We start from the raw sequence: 20,066 nt of genomic DNA, 5'->3' as shown, positions 1-20,066 counted from the left end.
CCTCTGGGTCATCTATAAAAATGCTAAGTAAGAGTCTCCTAACAGTTTCTGAGGACTTGTCTTCATACTTGTCCTGCCAGAGACATGTCTGTTTACGCAGTTGCTGGTTTCCTTTCCCTAAGTCCATTTACTTTTCTTGAGAACGTGGCCCCCAAGCCCCACCCCCAATTCTTCTATTCCCACCCCATCCCCCACTGACACATTGGGCTTGAAACATTTTCAGATGCTTCTGAAAAATTAAAGCACATCCACAGGTTCCTAGGCCAACGTATCGTAAATAAATACATTGGTTACGTTTTCCTTGCATGATTTTCCCTGCAGATGACCACGTTGTGTCTGTGGTTAGTTATTTCTGCTTGTGTGTTTAGCGAAGCTGCCCTTTATCATAAGCCCCACTTTTTTGGAAATGGAGGCGGTGCATCGGCTCCTTGGGACCCTTTGAGAGTCCTGTATATTCTTTTTTTTAAAAATAAATTTATATATTTATTGGCTGCGTTGGGTCTTTTGTTGCTGCGCGTGGGCTTTCTCTAGTTGTGGTGAGTGGAGACCACTCTTCACTGTGGTGCACGGGCATCTCATTGTGGTGGCTTCTCTTGTTGCAAAGCACGGGCTCTAGGCAAGGGGGCTTCAGTAGTTGTGGCACATGGGCTCAATAGTTGTGGCTCGCAGGCTAGAGCACAGGCTCAGCAGTTGTGGCACACAGGCTTAGTGGCTCGGCGGCATGTGGGATCTTCCCAGACCAGGGGTTGAACCCGTGTCCATTGCATTGGCAGGCAGATTCTCAACCACTGCGCCACCAGGGAAGCCCAAGTACTGTATATTTACAGGAGTCATTTGAAGTTTGCCAAGTCACTGGCTGCATTTCAAATACAAGACACATTTTTGTCAACAGTTGTCTGGTTTCCATTCTTGAGGTTCTCGGGTAAGGGCCACACAGAAATGGACCCAACACATGTGACTGAATGCTTCCCAAGAGTAGAGCCTTGCTAGACCCAGCACCTCCAAGTTCTCTATCCCAAGGCCTCCTTTCGGAATGGGAATCTCCCTTCCATCCCCTTTAATAGAGAGCTGGCATGACTAGCTGTCATGTGTCAGCCCCCTCAGCTCAATGGGAAGCAGTGTAGTGTAGCAGGTAATTAATGGCTTCTGGAGCCCACTGCCAAGGGTCCAAACCCCATCTCTCACTTACCACCAGTATGGCTTTGGGCAAGTTATCTCCTCTGCAAAATGAGGGTAATAGTCGTCCACCTCCCCTGGGGTCCTTATAAGGATAAAGCAAGCTGGTTTGCATAAAGCGTTTATTTACAGCGGTACTTGCCGCCAAGTAAGCGCCGTGTAAGGGTGCACCCCCTTTGTTATCAGAAGCAAAGCTTTCTTCACGGGCTTATTTGACAAATTTCTGGCTAAATTTTTTTCTCTTTGGAAATCACTCAGGAGGCACTCTTCAGAGCCTTTTTTGCTGCTATATTTCCAGATTTAACCAGATCTATTGTACCTTCCAAGCTTCCCTGTTGGCCTCCTTTGGATTCTCCTACTGCTTCCAGTCCGTCAGAGAAGGGTTTTCCTATCTCCTGGATCTTGTTTATTTGGTATTTTGGTGCACACTTTCCTGGCTTTCCAATAATATGCTTTAAAAGGTTGAGATTTATGAATGTCTACCTTCACATTCTCTCACTCTAAAATGGAAGAGATGATAACACTTTTTCCCCACTCAGCCCCAGGAAACCTCACTTTTTCTCTTCCTCCCAGCTGCTAGACTTCCCTTTGGGGCTGGACTGGGCTGTCACGGGCCCCATGGCTGAGGAACTGGTGCTCTCAGTGTGCCCTGTCGTGTTCCCTGGCGAAGGCAGGGCCAGGGGAGCGCCGGGAGGGTGGAGAAGGTACAAAGACAAATGCACTTTATTGGTAAGGCAACAGCATTACACTGAGCTGCGGCCGAGACCCCACCCGGCCAGGGCCACCGTGGGCAGGGGTGTGACTCACATTGAGACACAGGCTGAGATGGCCCTTCTCCTCCTCCTGATTGGTCAGTGGGGTGACAACCCAGGGAAGCGAGGCAGGAATCTGGCATCTGGACTTGCTCTGAAAGCCAGGGCTTGCCCCAAGGAATGAGGTTAGCCACCAGGGGAATGGGACACGGGGTCTGAGCTCAAGCGTGATGTAGTGGATACAGCACTGGACCCCAAGTCCAAAGCCTCGGTCCAGTCCTGGGGCTGCTTCAAACTAGTTACGTGCGCTTGGGTGAGTCACACCTTCTCCTCAGCGTTAGTTTTAACAAGTGGATTGAACGGGGTTAGAGACTTTCAAGCCTTTTCTACTGCTGACTAACAGCTGGACCAACGTGTCCTGCAGCCGAAATCAAATCACAAGGGTCTCTCCCTAATGTGTAAAATAACGACAATAATTAACATGTAGAATTTTCACAATGCAAGTCCTCACCTCCCATAAACATCTCTTCATCAGTGATGCCTACTACGTGCTGTATTAGAATGTGGTACCAAATGGAGTCTGCTTCTGAAGACAACTCCCATCCAACAGACATCGGACTGAGACTAAGGACGGTTCTGCAACAGGGACCGTGGCTGTCAGATGAAGAAACACTGGCCCGCGGACACCGGTGGCTGTCGTGGGGGTAAGTCGGGGTCTTGCTCCCGGGGTCTTCAGGGAACAGCGGGTGCAGGTGGACAGGTATCCTGCTGACACCCGCTCCTCCCGGCTGAGCCGGCAAGTGTGGCTGCGCTCCCCACACTTGAGTACGATCTGAAGGACCCTCTGTGACTCCTGGAGGAATCCAGAGTCTGCTCTGCTCCCACACGCCTACAACGCACACCCCGAAGGAGCCCAGCCAGGTACCCGGGCCGTGAGTCCCGCCTCCTGAGCTGCTCTGGACACGGGGAGTCTACGCTTCCGTGACCCCACCCCGCCCTGCCTCACAGGCCCCTTCTGACGTCAGGGTGTGGGACGGGAATAAGAAGGAACCACCCCACCCACCTTCACCTGAAGTGGAGGAGCCACCAGGCCAACCTGCGGTCCCCCCACCCACACCAGAGGTGCCGGGGCACCGCCTCCTGCCTGTCCGGGGGACAGCATTGTTGGAAGCAGACCTAGGTGGGCAGGGAGGGCTTGGGCTTTGGGGGGTCTGGAAATTCCTCTCCCCCATCCCACCCTCACAGGTGGGGAAGATGAGGCCCCACGGGTAAGCAGAGTGACAGCGTCTCGCCAGCCTGTTGAGGGGCATGGACCGTGGGCTGACCTCTGGGTCACTGCCTTTGGCCACCCCAGGGTGAGGCCCCCAGTGCCCACGGCCCCTGGGCAAGCGCTCTGGAGTCTGCGGCGCGTCTCCCTCTGGGGTGGGAGGTAAGGCACTGGCAGGGTGAGGATGGGGGTGGTGCCCATGATCCTCCGAAGCCTGGGGCCACTCAGCCCTGCCTGGTGCATTGTCGGAGGCAGAGCTCCCGCTCAGCCAGCCCCTTAGATCCAGGCTGAAGAGCCGTGGCTTAGGTGGCAGGACAGGTGTGGCCTCCATCTGCTACCCTTCTGTGAGGCTGGGCTTGCCTGTCCCCCACCACCGCCAGGGCCCTGCTCTCTTCCCTCCTCGGCCTCTCAGCACGTGGGTTCTGGGTTAGCGGCCCCCGCCATGGGGAGAAAGCCCATCTTACCATAGCTACTTCCGGGGAAAATGTTACCATGGCGATGGGATGAAGGTGGGCACTGTGGGGTTAGGCAAATACCCTTTGGTCAGCAGAGGTGGATAAGGGGCAGTTGCGACCTTAGTCACCTTGGTTTTGGTCTTCCTTGGCAGTGAGTGTCCTAGGCAGGCCAGCAGAGGAAGGCAGAGGGAGAAGGCCCCCTCGTGGCACACGGCCCTGGGGCAGAATAGCACAGACCGGCAGCAGGATGAGGTGGGGGTTGTGGGTCAGTGTTTACGGGGGGTGGGGTGGAGGAAGGGTGGTCCCACCAGGCTCTGGACGCATGGGCCTGGAGCGGGTTGGAGGTACAGGTATCTCTGTCCCTGAGGAATGGCTAGGTCTCTCGTGCCTGCCGGTTCCCTCGGCACCAGCCAGCAGCTACCTCTGGGGTGGCAGGGGCATCCCTGGACAAGGGCCCGCCCTCAGCCTCTGCCCTCTGCCCCCGCTTGAGTTTCTTTGTCAAATTAACCGTAACGCCTCACGACGGAGGTCTTGAGGGGCGGGGGGGATGGGCAGCCTGTGGCCTGAAGGTCAGCGGAACCTGGTGTTAGACTGGGCAGGAGGGAGGATGGGCTGGGCGGGGAGGGGAGGTGGGAGAGGACGGGCTGAACTCCAGAAGGGGTGGGAAGGGCTGCGGGGCAGCTGCCGGCCCCAGGCCTGGGTGCCCGGCCACAGAGAGGCTGCCCCTCCCAGAGGCCAGCGCAGGCTGCCCCCGTCAGGAGATCTCGTTGCCAAACACCTCGAGCACGAGGGGCGTGAGCTTCATGCTGCACTCGGGCTGGAAGGAGAGGCAGCGGTACTGCTTGGAGTGCTCCTCGTTCAGGCTCCGCAGGTCCGCCAGCTTCTGGATCATCTTGGCGTAGAGCAGGTGGCCACCCGGGGGCGGGTGGCGGCAGTGGATGTAGGTCTGCAGCGTGTTGGACAGGCGGTCCTGGATGGCCTCGACCAGGGCGGCGTCCTGCACCCCGGGACGGTCTGTGGGCAGAGAGGCGGGGGCAGGAGGCACCAGAGCTCTGAGCCAGGTCCCTCACTGTTCAGTCTTCCCCTTGCTCCTTGGCCCACACAGACAGACACCCAGCCTCAGCACCTCCTGGGTCACTCCTGGATGGCAGCGGACCTGTGACACCACAGTCCTCCCCAGCCCCTCGTCCACTTCCCATTGCATTCAGGATTGTGTCTCAGGCCCATTCGAGGGCCCCTGGCCCTGCCCCCACTTCCCCTCTCTCCTTCTGTCTGTGTGCTCCATCTTTCACCAGGATCCCACTGAGCCACGCTCTCTGACCTCCAGGCTTCACGTTTGTGTCCCTCTGCCCGGAACTCAGCTCCTTTACCTTTGCCTGACTCTTACGGATCCTTCAGGTAACCGCCTAAAGGCCCCTCCTCAAGAAGGCCATTCCTAATGAACCCTTACCTCCACGCCCCAGACAACATCGGATCCCCATTTTCTGCTGTACCCTCTGTAACATCATGTACTTCTTTATTTTTAGAACTCTCATTGCATCAAGAATTCATTGTTAAATAGTATTTGTTTCATGTCTCTTCCTACGCTTCCTGGGAGAGAAGGGTGTCCTGGACGCTGCGGAGTCCCTAAGCCCAGCACAGGGCCTGGTTCCTGACGGGGCCCAATCAAGCACTGTTGAGTGGATGATGAATGAACGAATGAATGCTCACTGGGCAGGAGGAGGAGTGCCCATGTCCTTCCCTTGGGCCCCCAGCCCAGGGTAATATCCCTGGAGAGAGCCCACCCTTGGAGAGAAGCCACTGGCTTGTTCCCTGAACACAGTCCCGGTGGAAGCCTCGTCAGCAATTCAACATCCCCAGAACAACAAGACCTCCCTCCTTGGCTTCTCTCCCTTTTCCCACCCCAAACAGGCAGAAGAGCTCGAGGACCACAGCACCCTGCCTCCAAAATCAGTCAGCTAAGCTGTCGATCAGGCCAGGTATCAGGCCAGCAGAATCATCGATCGGGCCCCAGGCTCTCGTGCCTTGTCCCCAGGGGACATGGAGAGTCCGCAGAGGTCAGTCCAGTTTACACAAGAGCAGAGCCTGAGTACTGTCTGTGGCCTGAAAAACCCCATCTGTCTGGTTTCTCAGAATCCCACCCATGAATCACCAATGGTCTCGCTAGGGCAAGGCCAAGGGCAACGAGGGAACCCTCAACACACACACAGTACACGGGCGGGGCAAACCCAGCAAAGTGGGTTTCCTTGTCGGTCTCTCCTTTTGCTCCCTTCTTCCTCTAACCTCCCCTGCTGGTCCTCAGCGGGGCTTCACCCTTCGCGCTCCCCACACTGCTAGGTACCTGGGGAGACAATGCAGATGGCCATGAGCAGGACGTGCTCCTCCTCATGCAAGTTCAGCTTCTTCAGCCCCACCTGGAACTTGATGAGGGGCTCGATCAGCTCCAGGCTGTGTCCGGCTGTGAGAGAGAACGGCCAGCTGCTGCGGGCACACACAGGAGCCACCCGCCCCACCCGACCTCAGGCCTGGCCCTCGTCCTCCTCTCCCTGATGCCGTCTCGCTCCCTCGGATGTGCCTGGTGCGGCCCGTGGCCCCAGGAAAGGTGAAGCCCAGCCGCACCTTTGGCCACGTCATTGACTCGGTACTTGTAGTCTGCGCTGCCACAGGTCCAGGTCATGTCGTCCATGGTGAAGGACTGGTTGGAGCGCAGCATGATGACCTCAATGGCACTTGACTTCAGCAGCACGATCTGGTCCTCAGGGGTGAGGTCTCTGCCGGGGGTGGAGGGGAAGGAGGTCAGGTTACTGGTCAAGACCATCACATCATGCAAATCAGTGCAGTGCGTTGACAGGTATACACCTGCCAGGTAACCAGCATGTGTCTTGGGTCCTCCATCGAGGAGCTTGCAGCCTGGTTGGAAAGAACGAGACTGTTTGTTGAGGGAGAACAACTTGACAACAACTCGAAGCTGTGACCGAATGCCAACTGATGCAGCTCAGCTACTAAGACAGGGAAAACCCAGTGACTTTCCCGGGTCTCCCAGGTCTGAGCAGCTGTGCCTCTTCTAGGGTCAGGAAGATAGAGCCTGAAGAAGCTCCCAGGGCAATGGCATGAATATGGTAGACTGCAAGAGCATGGCCAGAGCCATCCTCAATGGCTCCCATGCTTTCTCTCCCTCTCCCTCCTCCTGTCCTTCGGTCCTTCCTGTAGTGAAGTCAACCCTGTCTCCAGGACATCTCTGGGCTCCCACTTCCACCGGACTGCTCTAATTCAGAGCTCCATCATCTTTTTCAGTTGCCTCTTTCTAGAATCGGAGTCAAGTCTCTCATTCACCTTTCTTACTGCTGCTACAGGGAAGCGTCACTCATGTGCTCAGAAATCCCCACTGACTATCAAATGCCCCAGGATCAAGCCCATACTCCATAACTTGGCACCAACCTGTCTTTCCAGCCTCCCTTCCTGTCTTTCCAGGCCCCCTTCCCATCACAGACTCCACCAACCCTCCATTTTAACCACATCGGACTACTCCACACATTGAGCTGGGCATCCTCATGCCACCATGCCTTTGAACATGGGTGCTCCAGTTTAGAGCACCCATCTTCTTCTGCTCCATGACATCTTTCTGGTCCTGAATCTAGCGAGGTCTCCCTTGGATCTCTCCACCCTCCGATTCTCTTCATAGAATCAGAGCCTTTCCTTTATGACCTGCTGCACATTGCCTGTAATCCTATTTTGTCCTTTCCCCTTCACCTCTGTCCTTTAGATACTTGTCTCTGGCTCTTCACCGTAACCTACTTGAAGGCCAGCACTACCTCTTCATTACCTTAGTGTTGCCCTCACACTGATCACTGAGCCCTGGGCATGAGGAGAGGGTCTATAACTATGTGTTGATGGGTCAAGAGGCTCACGACTAGTTCCACAACTCTGAGTCACGAGCTGAGCTTGTCTGAACGGTGACAAGGAAAAAGCAGGGCCCACAGATCACACTGTTTCCACTTTTTCCTCCCTTTCTCTTTCTGTCTGTGTATTTCCTCCTGGATATCCTGTCTACGGGCTGTCATCCTCTGTGGCTGCACTTTGGAAAGTAAAAAGGTGGGAAGCGGATATTAACTAATGAGAGTCCTGTATCAACAGGTGATGGATGAGGAGGCGTGAAAAGGCTTGCGTGATTAGGTGGCCACCAAAGGGCCGGCACTGAAGGAAAATCACAAAGTGCTAGGGTTGGGATGCCCCATTTAGAGCCTATGTGGTCCAATTCTTCCCTCAGCATCCCTGACAGACAGCTCTCACAGAGCCTCTGCAGGATTCTCCCCGTGCCAGGGAGCTCCTGGTCTCTGGATACAGCCATGGGGTGCTTGGCTTTTGGGTTAATAGCCTCTTCTTCAGTTGAGCTCTAACCCACACAATGACACACACATCCATTGCTTGTAGTTCTGTCCTAAGGAACACAGAACCAGACCTCTCCGTTAGCCACAGGATACCCCTGTAACCTTTTAAGGAAAGCCACCATGTCCCTCTTTGCCTTTTCTCTGAAATAAACAGCCCTGATGCCACAGCATCTAGATGTCTCACCATCCCTGTCACCTTTTTCTGGGTGCTCAATCCACATTGAGAAAATAAAAACTAACACCACCCTCATTTGGGTTTTAATTCATTATGTAGGTAAAACCTGTTCATTATTAAATCTTCGGAAAATACAGTCTCCTACACTCCTATTTTTGGGCATTTTGGTTGCTTCTGAGTTTTGCTGTTATAAGTAATTCTGTGCAGAATATCTTTGTACATAACCTTTTGTTCAACGGCCCACTCGAAATGGATGGGTGGAAATGAACAAACATCCCACGGGAGCCTGGTTAGAGATTTCACTGGGACCACTGCCTGTTGTGACCCAGACATACTACTTCTACATACTACTTCTATGAAAGCAAACCTAGAACGACCTTGAATTACCACCCACAGCCTGGAAATACCGGGACTTTCTAAGTGCAGCTTGCAGCCAGAACTGGGAATGGTGGTGGGCGGAGGTAGAAGGGGAGATAAAGGGGAAATCAGTAAGAGACCTCGTTTCTGCTGTGATGGGCACCAGCTCTGGGCCTCCTCCCTGGCCGTGAGTAATATTTACACACAGTTTTCACACCTGTGGCTGTTTCTGGGCACCTGTGAGGTGCTCTGGGGATGTGTTGCTGTCTCGTCTTTCCCACGCCCCCCAGGCAGTGTCCAGCCCCTCCCGCCTGCATTCCCTCGGTACCTCTTGGCACCCTTATCTCTTTACTGCAGCTGTTCACACATCTGTCTCTTCCATCAGCCACTGGACTTCTGGAGGCCAGGGACTGTGTCCTGCTCATGCTTTATCCCTCACAGTTTAGGTAAGCAAGCTGGCTGTTGGACAGATGAATAAGTGAATACAGAGGAAAGGCCGTAGGAGGAGAGAACCCCTGTGACCCCAAGCCTCTGACCCAGCAAAGAGCCCCTGCGGATGGAAATGGCAGTGAGGTTGGAGGCATTTAGCCCTCTGGGGTTGCTTGGGCCTGGTCCCTCATGCACCCCTCTGGGCAATGAAACCTGTGGGCCTTGGTTCTGGGATCCAAGACTGCTCCTGGCCATTGAGTCGCTGCTCCAGACACGACTTCCTCCATGCATTTCTTTTGCAGGGCTGAGGGAGGGAGATTTGGGGGGTGCAGACTGAAAGGCTAAGGAAGAAGAGGTGGGAGCCAGGGGCAGGGCCAAGGCCACACCACAGCGAAGTTCACACCCAGCACAGCCCATCCAGTCCAGTCCCGCCTTGGTCCTATACCTGCACTGGAACCTCCTCCTGTACACCCCCCCCCCCCACAGAAGTCTTATCCTGCCCTCTCCACACCCTCCACCCCGCCCCCAGGCAGCAAGATCAAAGCCACCAGGGACGTAGCCACTGTTCTTTCACTTCTTGGAGAAACAGAACCTCTAAGGGCAGGAACCGGCAGAACCAGAGAGTTGTTGGGCTAGCCCTGCCTGGGTCCTACCGGAGCCTGGGCTCTGGCCCCCATTCTGGTGCAGCATCAGCTCCATCCATCCCCAGAGAGCATCCACATTAATGTCCCCCCAGAGCTCTTGCTGAGGTCTGCTCCATTTTTGCTGGAAAGCATTCCACTTCGGGACTCCTCAGGTCAGGCTGAAGCCAGAAAAGTCAATCCAAGCATGTTTAGGATCGATGTAATCGATTTTTCCTCAATAGGTGGATGGCTCTGGTACCTGTTCATGTATACCTCACATCAGCCAGGACTGCAGGGCTAGACCAGGGCACTCTGGAGAATGAGGCTTGAAAGGGAAGGAAGGGGGTAGACTTCAGCTCATCCTGGGGGAGAGAAATTGAGGGGCAGGTGTGCTATTTTGTGTGAAGGTGTATATGGCGAGAGTAAAGAATGGAGGCCATGAGGAAAACCTGGCGCTCGGGTGACTTAGTGGGAGGGGCTGCATTGGGGTAATCTGATTAAATGAGTTACTTTCTTTTTAGGACAGTTTTCCCATGTGGGCAATCCCAGCCACCAAACCGTAACATCTGGACAGGGCTTCGGGTGCCCTCTGGTCCAACTCCCCACTAGGCAAGGTTTGGGGACTGTAAATGAGGACCGCTCCTCCTGGAATTAGGATGGGAGCCGCCTGCTACAAGTGTATCCATCAACACCTTGAAGTGTTTTTTTTCTCTAGCTGTTTACCCAAAACAAGACTTTGGGAACAAGTGCAGTTTGCAAACAGTAACACGAAGAGTGGGGAAGAGAGTTGGAACTTGTACTAAGCGGAATATGTCATCAGTTCCAAGGAAAGACTCTGGAGGGTAAATCCCAGGCCCAGCCCAGGTGACGCCCGTTCTGCCTGCTGGAGTGGCCTTTACTCCTTTTGATGCAACTGAAATGCGTGATACAGTACGAGTGTCTCAACACCATTTGATGTTTTCTCTTTTACAGTTTTCATATTAATTCCAGGAAAAAGCATTGGAGAATCCCTGGTATTTGAATTGGTGAGAGGCATAAAATAACAAGAGCAGGTTGCCTCAGGACAGAAACAAACTGGGAAGTGCTTGGTTTAGCTCTGTGAATTACCGTCACTTAGCTGGCAATGCAGCAATTTAGACAGTAGCTGATGGCTTCCCTACATAGCAGAGATTCACCAAACAAGAAATGGCACCTGGGTGAGCTTCTGTTTGGGGCCGGCCAACGTCCAGTCATTTTCCAGCTCCCAGTATTCTAGCACTGAATCCGAGCAACAGTATTGAGGAAGCATTCTGCCCCTTTTGCTACAACTGCAACTTTTGCTGCTACTTGAAATGATGAGAATATTGCTTGATATTTCTTCCTTCCTTCCTTCCTTCCTTCCTTCCTTCCTTCCTTCCTTCCTTCCTTCCTTCCTTTCTTTCTCTTTTTTGGCTGTGCCATGTGGTATGAGGGATCTTAGTTCCCCTACCAGGCATCGCCAAACCCATGCCCCGTGCAGTGGAAGCCTGGATTCTTAAACACTGGACTGCCAGGGAAGTCTATTAACTTATTTCTTGACCCCAGTGTATATGTATTTGATGACAATGTTCCAAATGAACTTTTAGAAAGAATGAAGCTATAAATATACATAAATATAGATACAACTGCCTTTCAACATATCTACTAAAAGTGTCGTCTTTCATGTACTTTTAAGAACATTTAACACTGCATGACCATTTAAATATAAGCATTATATATACCATTATTACCAAAACAATAAAACATTTGAATGAATGAATGAAATTTGTACGAATGAATTCATAAGGGAGGGTCTCTACTCCAGTAGAACTCCTTATACTTACTTACTTTGGCAAAAAAGATCTCAGTATGATTAGGAAATGGCCTTGGGTGAAGGATAAATTGGGTGAAAGATGACCAGGTTATATGTATCAAAGGATAATATGAGGATTAGATCCAAGGCAGCTTGAGTGGACACAGCCGTGAACTAAGAGGTCTTAGCCCGGCTCTGACACACGGGCTCCAACATTCTGGTGTTGGCCATTGGACCTCACTGGGCTCCCGTTCCATCACATAGAAAGTGTAAGGGGTGGGTGGCCCTCCAGTGCTGGCCTGCCGAGTAATGCTGATGAGCTGCACGTCTTAAATGCAGATTCCTGGGCCTCGCCCAGAGATTCTGATTCAGGAGGTCTGGGGTAGGGCCTGAGGCTGTATCTTGGGAGGCAGTAGACTAATAATTTCTGAGCCTTCTTGGGGCTCAGTCTAGGATTCTGACTGTTCCCTGGATGTCCCTCAAGCTCCTTACCTGAACCCTGGGATCATCTTGGCAAAGCCGATGACCTTTTGGATACTGTAACTGACCAGGTCAGCCAGGTGGGGCAGCATGGAGAGCTGGGACAGGTCCAGGGTCACAGAAGGGTCATCGGAGTCTTCCTCACTCAGATCCAGGTTGGAGAAGCTGGTTGGCTCAATAATGTCTGGGGAAGAATGAGAGAAGAGAAGGAACTAGTGGAGTCAGGCTTACTTCTGCGAGGCCCTGCGAGGCCCTCCTGCACCCTGGCAGCAAGGCCAGCTGGGAATCCCCCAGTGACCACCTCTCTCCAAGGTCACTTCAGCCCAGGCTTCCCCGTGTCTTCCTTCAACAGAGTGGGGCAGGAAAAATCAAATTATCAGAGACACTCTGAGATACGAGACTTCTTTAAGATGTGATTTTACATGGTATTCCTAATGATCTCAAATCAAAGATGAATTTGGAACCAATAAACAGTGGTTTACTGTTGAAAACAATGTTCAGCCTCACTAGTGATCAAAGAACGGCCAAGAAGAACATCTGCTTTTCACCTCTAAACTAGAAGCAAGTACATTTAAATGTTGACACCAGTATTTGTAAAGATGCAGGGAATTAGGCAATCCTGTGTAGCGCTGGGGTGCTAAAGTAGGCCTACATTTGTGCAACGAATCTAGAAAGCTATTTGACCATGAGGGTCAAAAGCCTACAATTTTGCTCACTCTATGACCAGAAATCCTACTTCCATGAATTCAACATAAGGGAAAATTCAGAATAAGTGCAAATAATTAACCACAAACATCCTGTTATCTTAATGAAGAGCTTGGAAAAAAATCTAGATATCCAGGGGTTTAGACATGTTATTGTACATTATACCCCAGAATATTAAGCAGCCTTTAAAAATGATATTCTAGGTGTGTACTGGTTGGTAGGAAAATATGAGATACCATTATAAGAAAAAAGTAAGTTACCAGACTGCATATAGCACAATTCCATTTCTGAACAGGTATATGTGTTCAAAAAAAAGTTGGGGAAAGATACATTACAGTGTTAACAGTGGTTATCTTTGAGTGGTAAGATTAAAGATTATATATAATATATATATAATATACATAATTTAGTTTATATTTTCTGAATGTCTATAGCAAACACATATTACTTTTGTATAATAACTTTTTAAAAATTAAAAGTGTCAACTAGTTTGAATTTCTAAATAAATAACATGCTATACTGAACATACCATGCGGGGGCGGGGTGGTAAGATTCTCAAATTAATTGAGCTACGAGAAGAAATCAAAACTTCTCAATAATATAAAATTATTATTAAAAGTTGAAGTACAGACCAACATATAACATGCAGATTGATCCTCTTTTTTCTTCTTTTTTTTGGCCGTGCCACTCGGCTTGTGGGATCTTAGTTCCCTGACCAGAGATTGAACCCGTGTCCTCAGCAGTGAAAGCACAGAGTCCTAACCACTGGACCACTAGGGAAGTCCCCAGATTGACCCTCACTGACAAAAATGAATATATCATAAAGTAAAAAGAGCAGGGAGATGAGTAGAGAAAATTAACACCGGGGAGGGGTTACTACAAGGTTAACTACAAAGTAAGGTGCTCCGAGGATCAGTTACCCATGCAGTGGTCAAGGCAGGTGAGTAGACACACGACCAATTCCACTGTTATCTCTGGCCAGTTGGCACAGGGACCCCTCCTACCTACTCTCGATCTGGGCACAGATCCATCAGTGAGTCTGGAAGTACCACATCTGAGGATTCTAGTTCCCCAGAAGGCAGGAGGCTTTTCCATCCCTGCCCTTCTACAGGCCTCCAACAGAGGGCAGCTGGGTTGGGTGAGAGGTAGAGGGATGAAGGCAAGAGCAGGGGGAGGATGAGGCAGGAAGATGAAGAGGAAGGTAGAAAAGGACCATAAGAAGAAAGCAAGGATGAGCTGGAAGGGACAGGTCTTCCAGGGCCTTAGCGGCCCCCCAGGGCTTGAGGGGAAGGCAGGCTGTAGTGGGACCCACATCTTCTCCTTCCACGCTGAATTCCACCTTCCAAAGACTCAGGCTCTGGTGACTGCAGTTAACAACCCTGTTTGTTATATTTGAAAGCTGCTAAGAGAGTACCTCTTAAAAGTTATCACAAGGGGGAAAACATTTTTGTAAGTATGTGAGGTTAACTAAATTTATTGCGGCAATCATTTTGCAATATATACATATATCAAATTATTATGTTATACACCTTAAACTTATACAATGCTATATGTCTACTACATCTCAATAAAACTGGAAAAACCAAAACCCAAAACCAACCAAACAAAAAACCCCAAGGGCCCAGGCTCAAAGTACCATTTAAAGGAACCAGATCACTCCTAGAGAGGGAGACAGGGGAAGAAACCTGACTTAGAGCAAAGAACAGAGGCTCTGCAGGCAGACCCTGCCCACAGGACCCCAGTTTGGCCTCTCCCTCAGCATCCTCAGCGTTGGCCCTCGGGCAAGTTACACCTCTTCTCTAAAAAAGGGTTTCTTCTGAGGACACTGTGTGGCACACAGTGTTGTGTAAGTGCTGTCCTTCCAGCCGCAGCCGAGGACAGGTGGGCTGGGGAAGCTCTGGGCTCTCGGGGAGGGGGCGCGTTTACCTGGAGAGGAGATGTATTGATCTGAGCAGGAGGACGATGAGTTTCCAGAGAAGCTGGGCGTGTGTAACAAGCAAGGCTTTGAGGGATGGTTCCCTTCACCCTCACCGTCGCGAATCGGAGGCTGGAAGGGAAAGGCAGAGCGTCAGAAGCCCACATTTGGAGGTCACCTTCCTACGCCAGCCCTGACCTCTGACAGAAGTGGTTTCAAGGAAAGTCTACGGAAAGGGGAGTCCTCCCCAGTGTCAGAGGGCAGAGCAGCCTCCATCCCTTCCCAGGTTCTGTGCCCGCACCCCCCTTGCCCTCCATCCCCCTCCCAAGAGCCCGGGCTCTGCTGGTGGCTCTCGCCGTACCCGGAACTGGCTGAAGTCAGCGTAGGTGGGGTCATAGGTCTTGTGGTGGGCGTCCAGCAGGATGGCGATGATGCGCTGCTGCTCCTCGGACAGCTTCGGCCGCAGGCTGTCCTTCAAGGCCTCCTCCTCCTTCCTCTTGAGGATCATCTCCCGCTTCCGCTGCACCTCTTCATCTGTCAGGATGACTGTGGGGCGGGAAGGGGGAGTCAGGAGGGCTGGGCCTGCAGCGCCTCGGAGGAAGCCTCCCCCAGGCAGAAAGGCACCAGATAGGAGGGGCTGTGCCCTCACACTCGGAGCTCACCGGGCCGTCCTGCCAGGGGATCCCAAGCCCGCGATATGGATGGAAGATTGGGTGTTCTGTGTTGAAAAGGCAGGCGCATGAGAGAGGAGGAAACAGAGGATTTGAGAGGTGGGATGCTTGGGCCTTATTAGGGAGCCTGGGATCTCAAGAACAAGGTGTCTGACGGCACAGACGGAACTCTCCAGGCTTTTGTTTGCTTGTTTGTAAAATGAGAAGTGTGGACCATTATGATCTCTTCTAAGTCCCGTTTTTGTTCCTTCCTCCGCAAAGCATGTGTATGTGCGGATCCAACGTCAAAGGACCGACCGCTTTGAGACCTGGCAAAGACGGCTCTTCCGGCCTGGCAAAGCGCAGATGCTCACCGACATTTGTTCTCATCCCTTCTCCCTCCTCCTTGTGCTCCCCGATCCCGAGGGAGACGCAGGGGGCAGGGAGGGTTCACAGTCACAGCATCAGAGGCTAGGAGATGCTGAGGCGACCCCTCTATATGGCCGTCCCCACAGCCACGTTTCCAGGCTTGTGATCTACTATGACCAATGCAGAAAGGCTTTGCCTCCTGGTTGGGCCAAAACAACCCCTCCCTCAGCCAGTCCAGTCTTGACATTTCTGCCCAAGGAAGTTTTCGAGTCCCCCGGAAGTCCCCAAGCACAGCCGCTCACAGCTCTCATCTGGGAAGCTCTCTCCAGCGGCTAGCCAGGGCATCTGCGGGCGGGGAGCCCCTGCCCCCTCAGTGGGTGAGGGGGGAGGCTCTGGGCCTCCCTGTGCTGGGGCAGCTGCCGGCAGGGCGGAGCTGGGAGCAGGGGAGCTTGGCACAGCAGCCGGGCACACAGACCTCCTGGCCGGGGCTTGCAGAGCGCTGACGGCAGGAGTGGGCACTGGGGCCCCTGGCCTGTAGCTGCTTGCTCTGTGCTGGTCTTGCCAGGGCATCTGCCCACAGAACTGAGAGTTTCACAAGAGCAGGGAAAGGAACCAGAACCCCACAGCGGGTGGGTTCCGGGCTTCAAGAAAGGCCCATTGGCCTAGGCCCCTTGGGTGGGGGAAGGACAAGAGACATTGGCGGGGGTGAGGAGGGAGAGCCTGGGGTGGGGGTGGGGGGGAGTGGGCAGAGCAGGAAAGAGAAGCCTGCAGCGAAAGATGGTGCCTTCCGTCCAGAGCTGAGGCGAACGATACCTGGAGGAAGACTGGGCGGAGGCCACGCCCAGGTTCCTGACTCACCTGCCCAAAGAGCTGCCAGCCCTCCTCCCACAGAGGGCGTCTGCTCAGACCCCAAGAGATCAAGCAGGGTGGGAGAGGGAGCATCCCATTCAAGGCAGGGTGCGAGGCCCTAGTCTGAGGAAGCCAAGATTTGCAGTCCGGTCTTTCCTGCTCAGCTGATGGGCGGGCGGAGGGGGTGCTGAGGCTGGAGCTGGGAGGCTGTCTCTGTGTGACCACAGGCATGCCCCTCAGCCCCACGGGCTCTGACAACCCCCTGTGAGTCTACGACATCACTCTCCTGCTCAGCAACTTTTTCTGGATCCTTTCTGCTTGCCATGCCCCCATTAAAGTCAAGATTCTCCATGATTTCCCCTCTTCCCAACTTTCCAACCTCATTTCCCAGTGCCTCTGGACACAGCTCCTGCTCTGGCTGCGTTGGGACTGCTGACCTGTGGACGTGACCTGCTTACTCCTGCCTCTGCATTTCCCCTTGTGCTGGATGCCTGTCCGGCTGGGTCTTCTCTCCCCAGTATCCACGCAAGTTCTATCAGTTCTCCGGTACCCAGCTCACAGCCCTCTTGTACCACAGAGGCTTTCTTACTGCCTTGATCTGCAATGAGAAGTTTTTCCCACACCCGTTGCCACCCAATCGTTTTTCACTCTGTTACATTTACAGCTAGTACAGGCCCCAGTAAATGCCTTCATAGAGAGCCTAAGAAGTTCAAGGCCTGCTTCACTGGAACTGCAGGCTCCCTAGGGGCGGGGGCCGTACCTCACGATGCCTGTGTCTCCTCCAGGGGCTTCCTCAATAGGCTGATGCACTGGACACCCAACACAACACTGACTGTACCTACTATGTGCTGGTTGTCAACCTGGCACAGGAAAGGAGGGTGAGAAGTGTACCAGTGCTGCACGTCCCCTACAACATGCTGTGTGCCAGTCCACCAGATCACCGAGCAAAGCTTACGTTTTTAATGTAAATAATTGTGACTGAAGTGTTTTCAAGACGGAATACCTTGTAACGGAACACCTCTAACATCATGTAACCTCTGCTTGACGATTCAGAGGCATCATTCTGAATAGTTATTGGACTTCGCAGGGACAAGGTGATGACCTCAGAATTGTATGGGGCTGTTTCCCTGCACTGCATGACTCAGCCTGCTGCGATTTTGAATTCTCACGCTACTTTTCACACCAGTCTACCCTGCTCTCTTAAGCTATGTGTTGTCTCTTCTTATTGGTGTGTGTCTCTAGACGTATGCCTTTATCCCCCTTAAAAGCTACTTCTCATCTTTTGGGAGATGGAAATCTTGGTGATCAGGTTGCATGAAATAAAAAATACTGTTAATAAAAATAGAATTTTTTTTTAACGTGTCAGGCACTATTCTAAGTGCTTCTATATATTAACTCATATTATTTAGTCTTTGTAATAACCCCTAAGGCAGATGAGGGAACTCAGGCCCAGAGAGGCTAGAAAGCTTGCTCAAAGTTACACAGCAAACAAGTGGTAGAGCTGGTATTCGGGCCTGGGCAGTCTGGTTCTAGAGGCCAAGGTCCTAACCACTACCCCACACTGCCTGTGACTATAATTGGCTGTAAATGCTCGGCAGGATCCTGGTCCTCAGCCACGGAGTCCTGACACACAAGGTTTTCCAGTCCAACTGAAGAGTGTGGAAGATTAAATAAAGTTGCAAAGCTTGTAAGTGATTTACGATAAAAAGATGAAGTTAAGCCATTTGAGGTTAAACCTATGACACTGCTCCTCACCAACACTTCTAGCAAATAGGGGCCACCATCCTGTGTGTGGCACTGGAGGAAGAAATGCTAAGATCTGCTGGTTTCAAATGTAGGCCATGCCCATCCAGGGGCCTCCCTCCATGCAACATTGTCTGGGGACTAAAAAAGTCAAGTCTCTCACATATGCAGATGCTGTCGTGACTTATAAAATAAGCCATTTGCTTAAAGGGGCTGTTAATTTCATAGGATATTTACAAATCATTTTCTCAAGGAATTGCTACTAAAAATATCATTACAATCATGGAGGAGGCCGCTTTTTTTGTTTGTTTTGTTTTGTATGTGTTTTTTGCTTAAACTGTAGAAATTGATTTCTCACTAGGAGGCACGTTTGGAAGTTAAAAGCCACTGAAGTTAAAAGCTCTCCGATGAATAAAGGGCATGAGCTGTGTACGCAGACTTTGTGAAATCCATGCGGCTGCTTAGCAGCTTCTCAGGTCCTTGCTGGGTGTGTAAATGGCTTTGCTCAAGTTAATCCCATGCAAGATGTTCCCTGTTCCATGAAGTCTAGAATCCAGTTAGGGAGTCAAGATTTGCTCACACTGGGCAGAAAAGATGTACATGTATCAAAACATCAAACAAGCTTACATGTGCAGGCCAGGTCTACAAGAGGCCAGAACTCAACTATGAAATGTCTTGGGCTCCAAGGACATCAAGTCAACCTGGACTTGAAGAGAGAGAAAGAGAGTCCTTAGTGGGAAAAAAACTCTCTTCAGCCCATCCCTTAGGGTCCCAGGCAGTGCCTGGAAATGCACAGTGGAGGAGCTCTGGCCCACAGTGGTAGGGGGAGAAGGGGAGGGGGGCCAAGGGGCTGTGCTGGGGTGGTACCCACAGGCCTGGCCTTTGGAAATACACAGGCCTAGATTACTAGCTTTGGAGGCATGATATTTTAATTTCTCTGAATTTGTTCATCTATCACAAAAAATGAAAAATAAAAACAGAAGTGTTCACATATTCAGGGATTGTTGTCAGACGTTCACAAGAAAGTACTAGTGCCTGACACTGGTACAGTAAGTGGTCAATAAACATTGGCTCCCACAGGCATCTCCTCCCCTTCCTCTGTCTCCTCTAGGAAAGAGCCACCTCCCTGTCCCCACCAGGAAGGAGCCTGGGTTTGCAGCTCCCTTCAAAGGAAGCCCTGGGGTGTCCTGTGGTTTTACTAATGTGGACACTCAGTTGTCTCTAGGAGGCTAGGCCTTGGGGATGACAGCCAGCATGGGTGAGAAATAGGCAGCTCTCCTAGGGATCTGAGCTGGGGAGCTCCTGGCCCCAGCATACCGACAGGCCCCCCAAAGCTTGGCTAACCTGAGGCAGGCGCTAGAGCTCTTCCTGGGGGATCTTCCCTTTGGGGCAGTGCAAAGAATAAGCCTAGTGTTGACCCAACCTTTCTATTTTAACTGGAGGTCTAGGGCCTAGACCCCAAGAGTGCAGCTCTACCTGCCCATCCCTAACGCGGTACAGCTCCTTGCACTAGCATGGCGAGAATGGTGGGCACAGGGCGGCCCACCCGGCGGGGGGCACAGGGCTCCGTCAGAGGGACTGAGGCTGAGGTCGGGGTGGCTGAGGCACAGAGCTGACTAGCAGCTGGGGGTGGGCAACCCCTTTGGATTGCTGGCCCCCTACCACGTGGTGTTCCTGGGGTGGGGGCACCCTGAACCACTCAAGGCCTGCTCATCACGGTGGATGCGGTGTTCTCCATGGGGACCAGGAGGGATCTAGGAGGGGCAGGGAGTTGGAGTCGAGTCCCAACACGCTTTCTGACTCCAATCCTGGTGTTGGGTTGGCCAAAACGTTCATTCGGGTTTTTTTCTGCAAGAGCTTACAGAAAAACCCGAATGAACGTTTTGGCCAGCCCCCAATTTTTGCCTTTCTGGGTCTCAGATG

At 52.2% G+C, this 20,066-nt stretch overlaps 1 protein-coding gene across 6 annotated transcripts in view; it reads right to left on the bottom strand.

Annotated features, from left to right (window-relative positions):
• Nucleotides 1-230: 230 nt before the first annotated feature.
• Nucleotides 231-20,066, bottom strand: part of VDR (vitamin D receptor) — a 57,294-nt gene continuing 37,458 nt past the window's right edge. For all 6 annotated transcript variants that reach the window (XM_057702961.1, XM_057702962.1, XM_057702963.1 and 3 more), the window contains 6 exons: nucleotides 14,894-15,078; nucleotides 14,544-14,664; nucleotides 11,925-12,096; nucleotides 6,270-6,421; nucleotides 5,992-6,108; nucleotides 231-4,664 (listed from right to left, as the gene is read on the bottom strand). In XM_057702961.1, the coding sequence (XP_057558944.1) occupies nucleotides 4,405-4,664; nucleotides 5,992-6,108; nucleotides 6,270-6,421; nucleotides 11,925-12,096; nucleotides 14,544-14,664; nucleotides 14,894-15,078 (1,007 nt within the window). In that variant the 3' untranslated portion in view covers nucleotides 231-4,404. The remainder of the gene's footprint in view (nucleotides 4,665-5,991; nucleotides 6,109-6,269; nucleotides 6,422-11,924; nucleotides 12,097-14,543; nucleotides 14,665-14,893; nucleotides 15,079-20,066) is intronic.

This window comes from Hippopotamus amphibius, chromosome 12, assembly GCF_030028045.1.
Source record: "Hippopotamus amphibius kiboko isolate mHipAmp2 chromosome 12, mHipAmp2.hap2, whole genome shotgun sequence".
NCBI classification, from domain to species: domain Eukaryota; kingdom Metazoa; phylum Chordata; class Mammalia; order Artiodactyla; family Hippopotamidae; genus Hippopotamus; species Hippopotamus amphibius.
The sequence above is the reverse complement of the archived record's forward strand: the minus strand, read 5'-3'. Positions and strand labels throughout refer to the sequence as shown.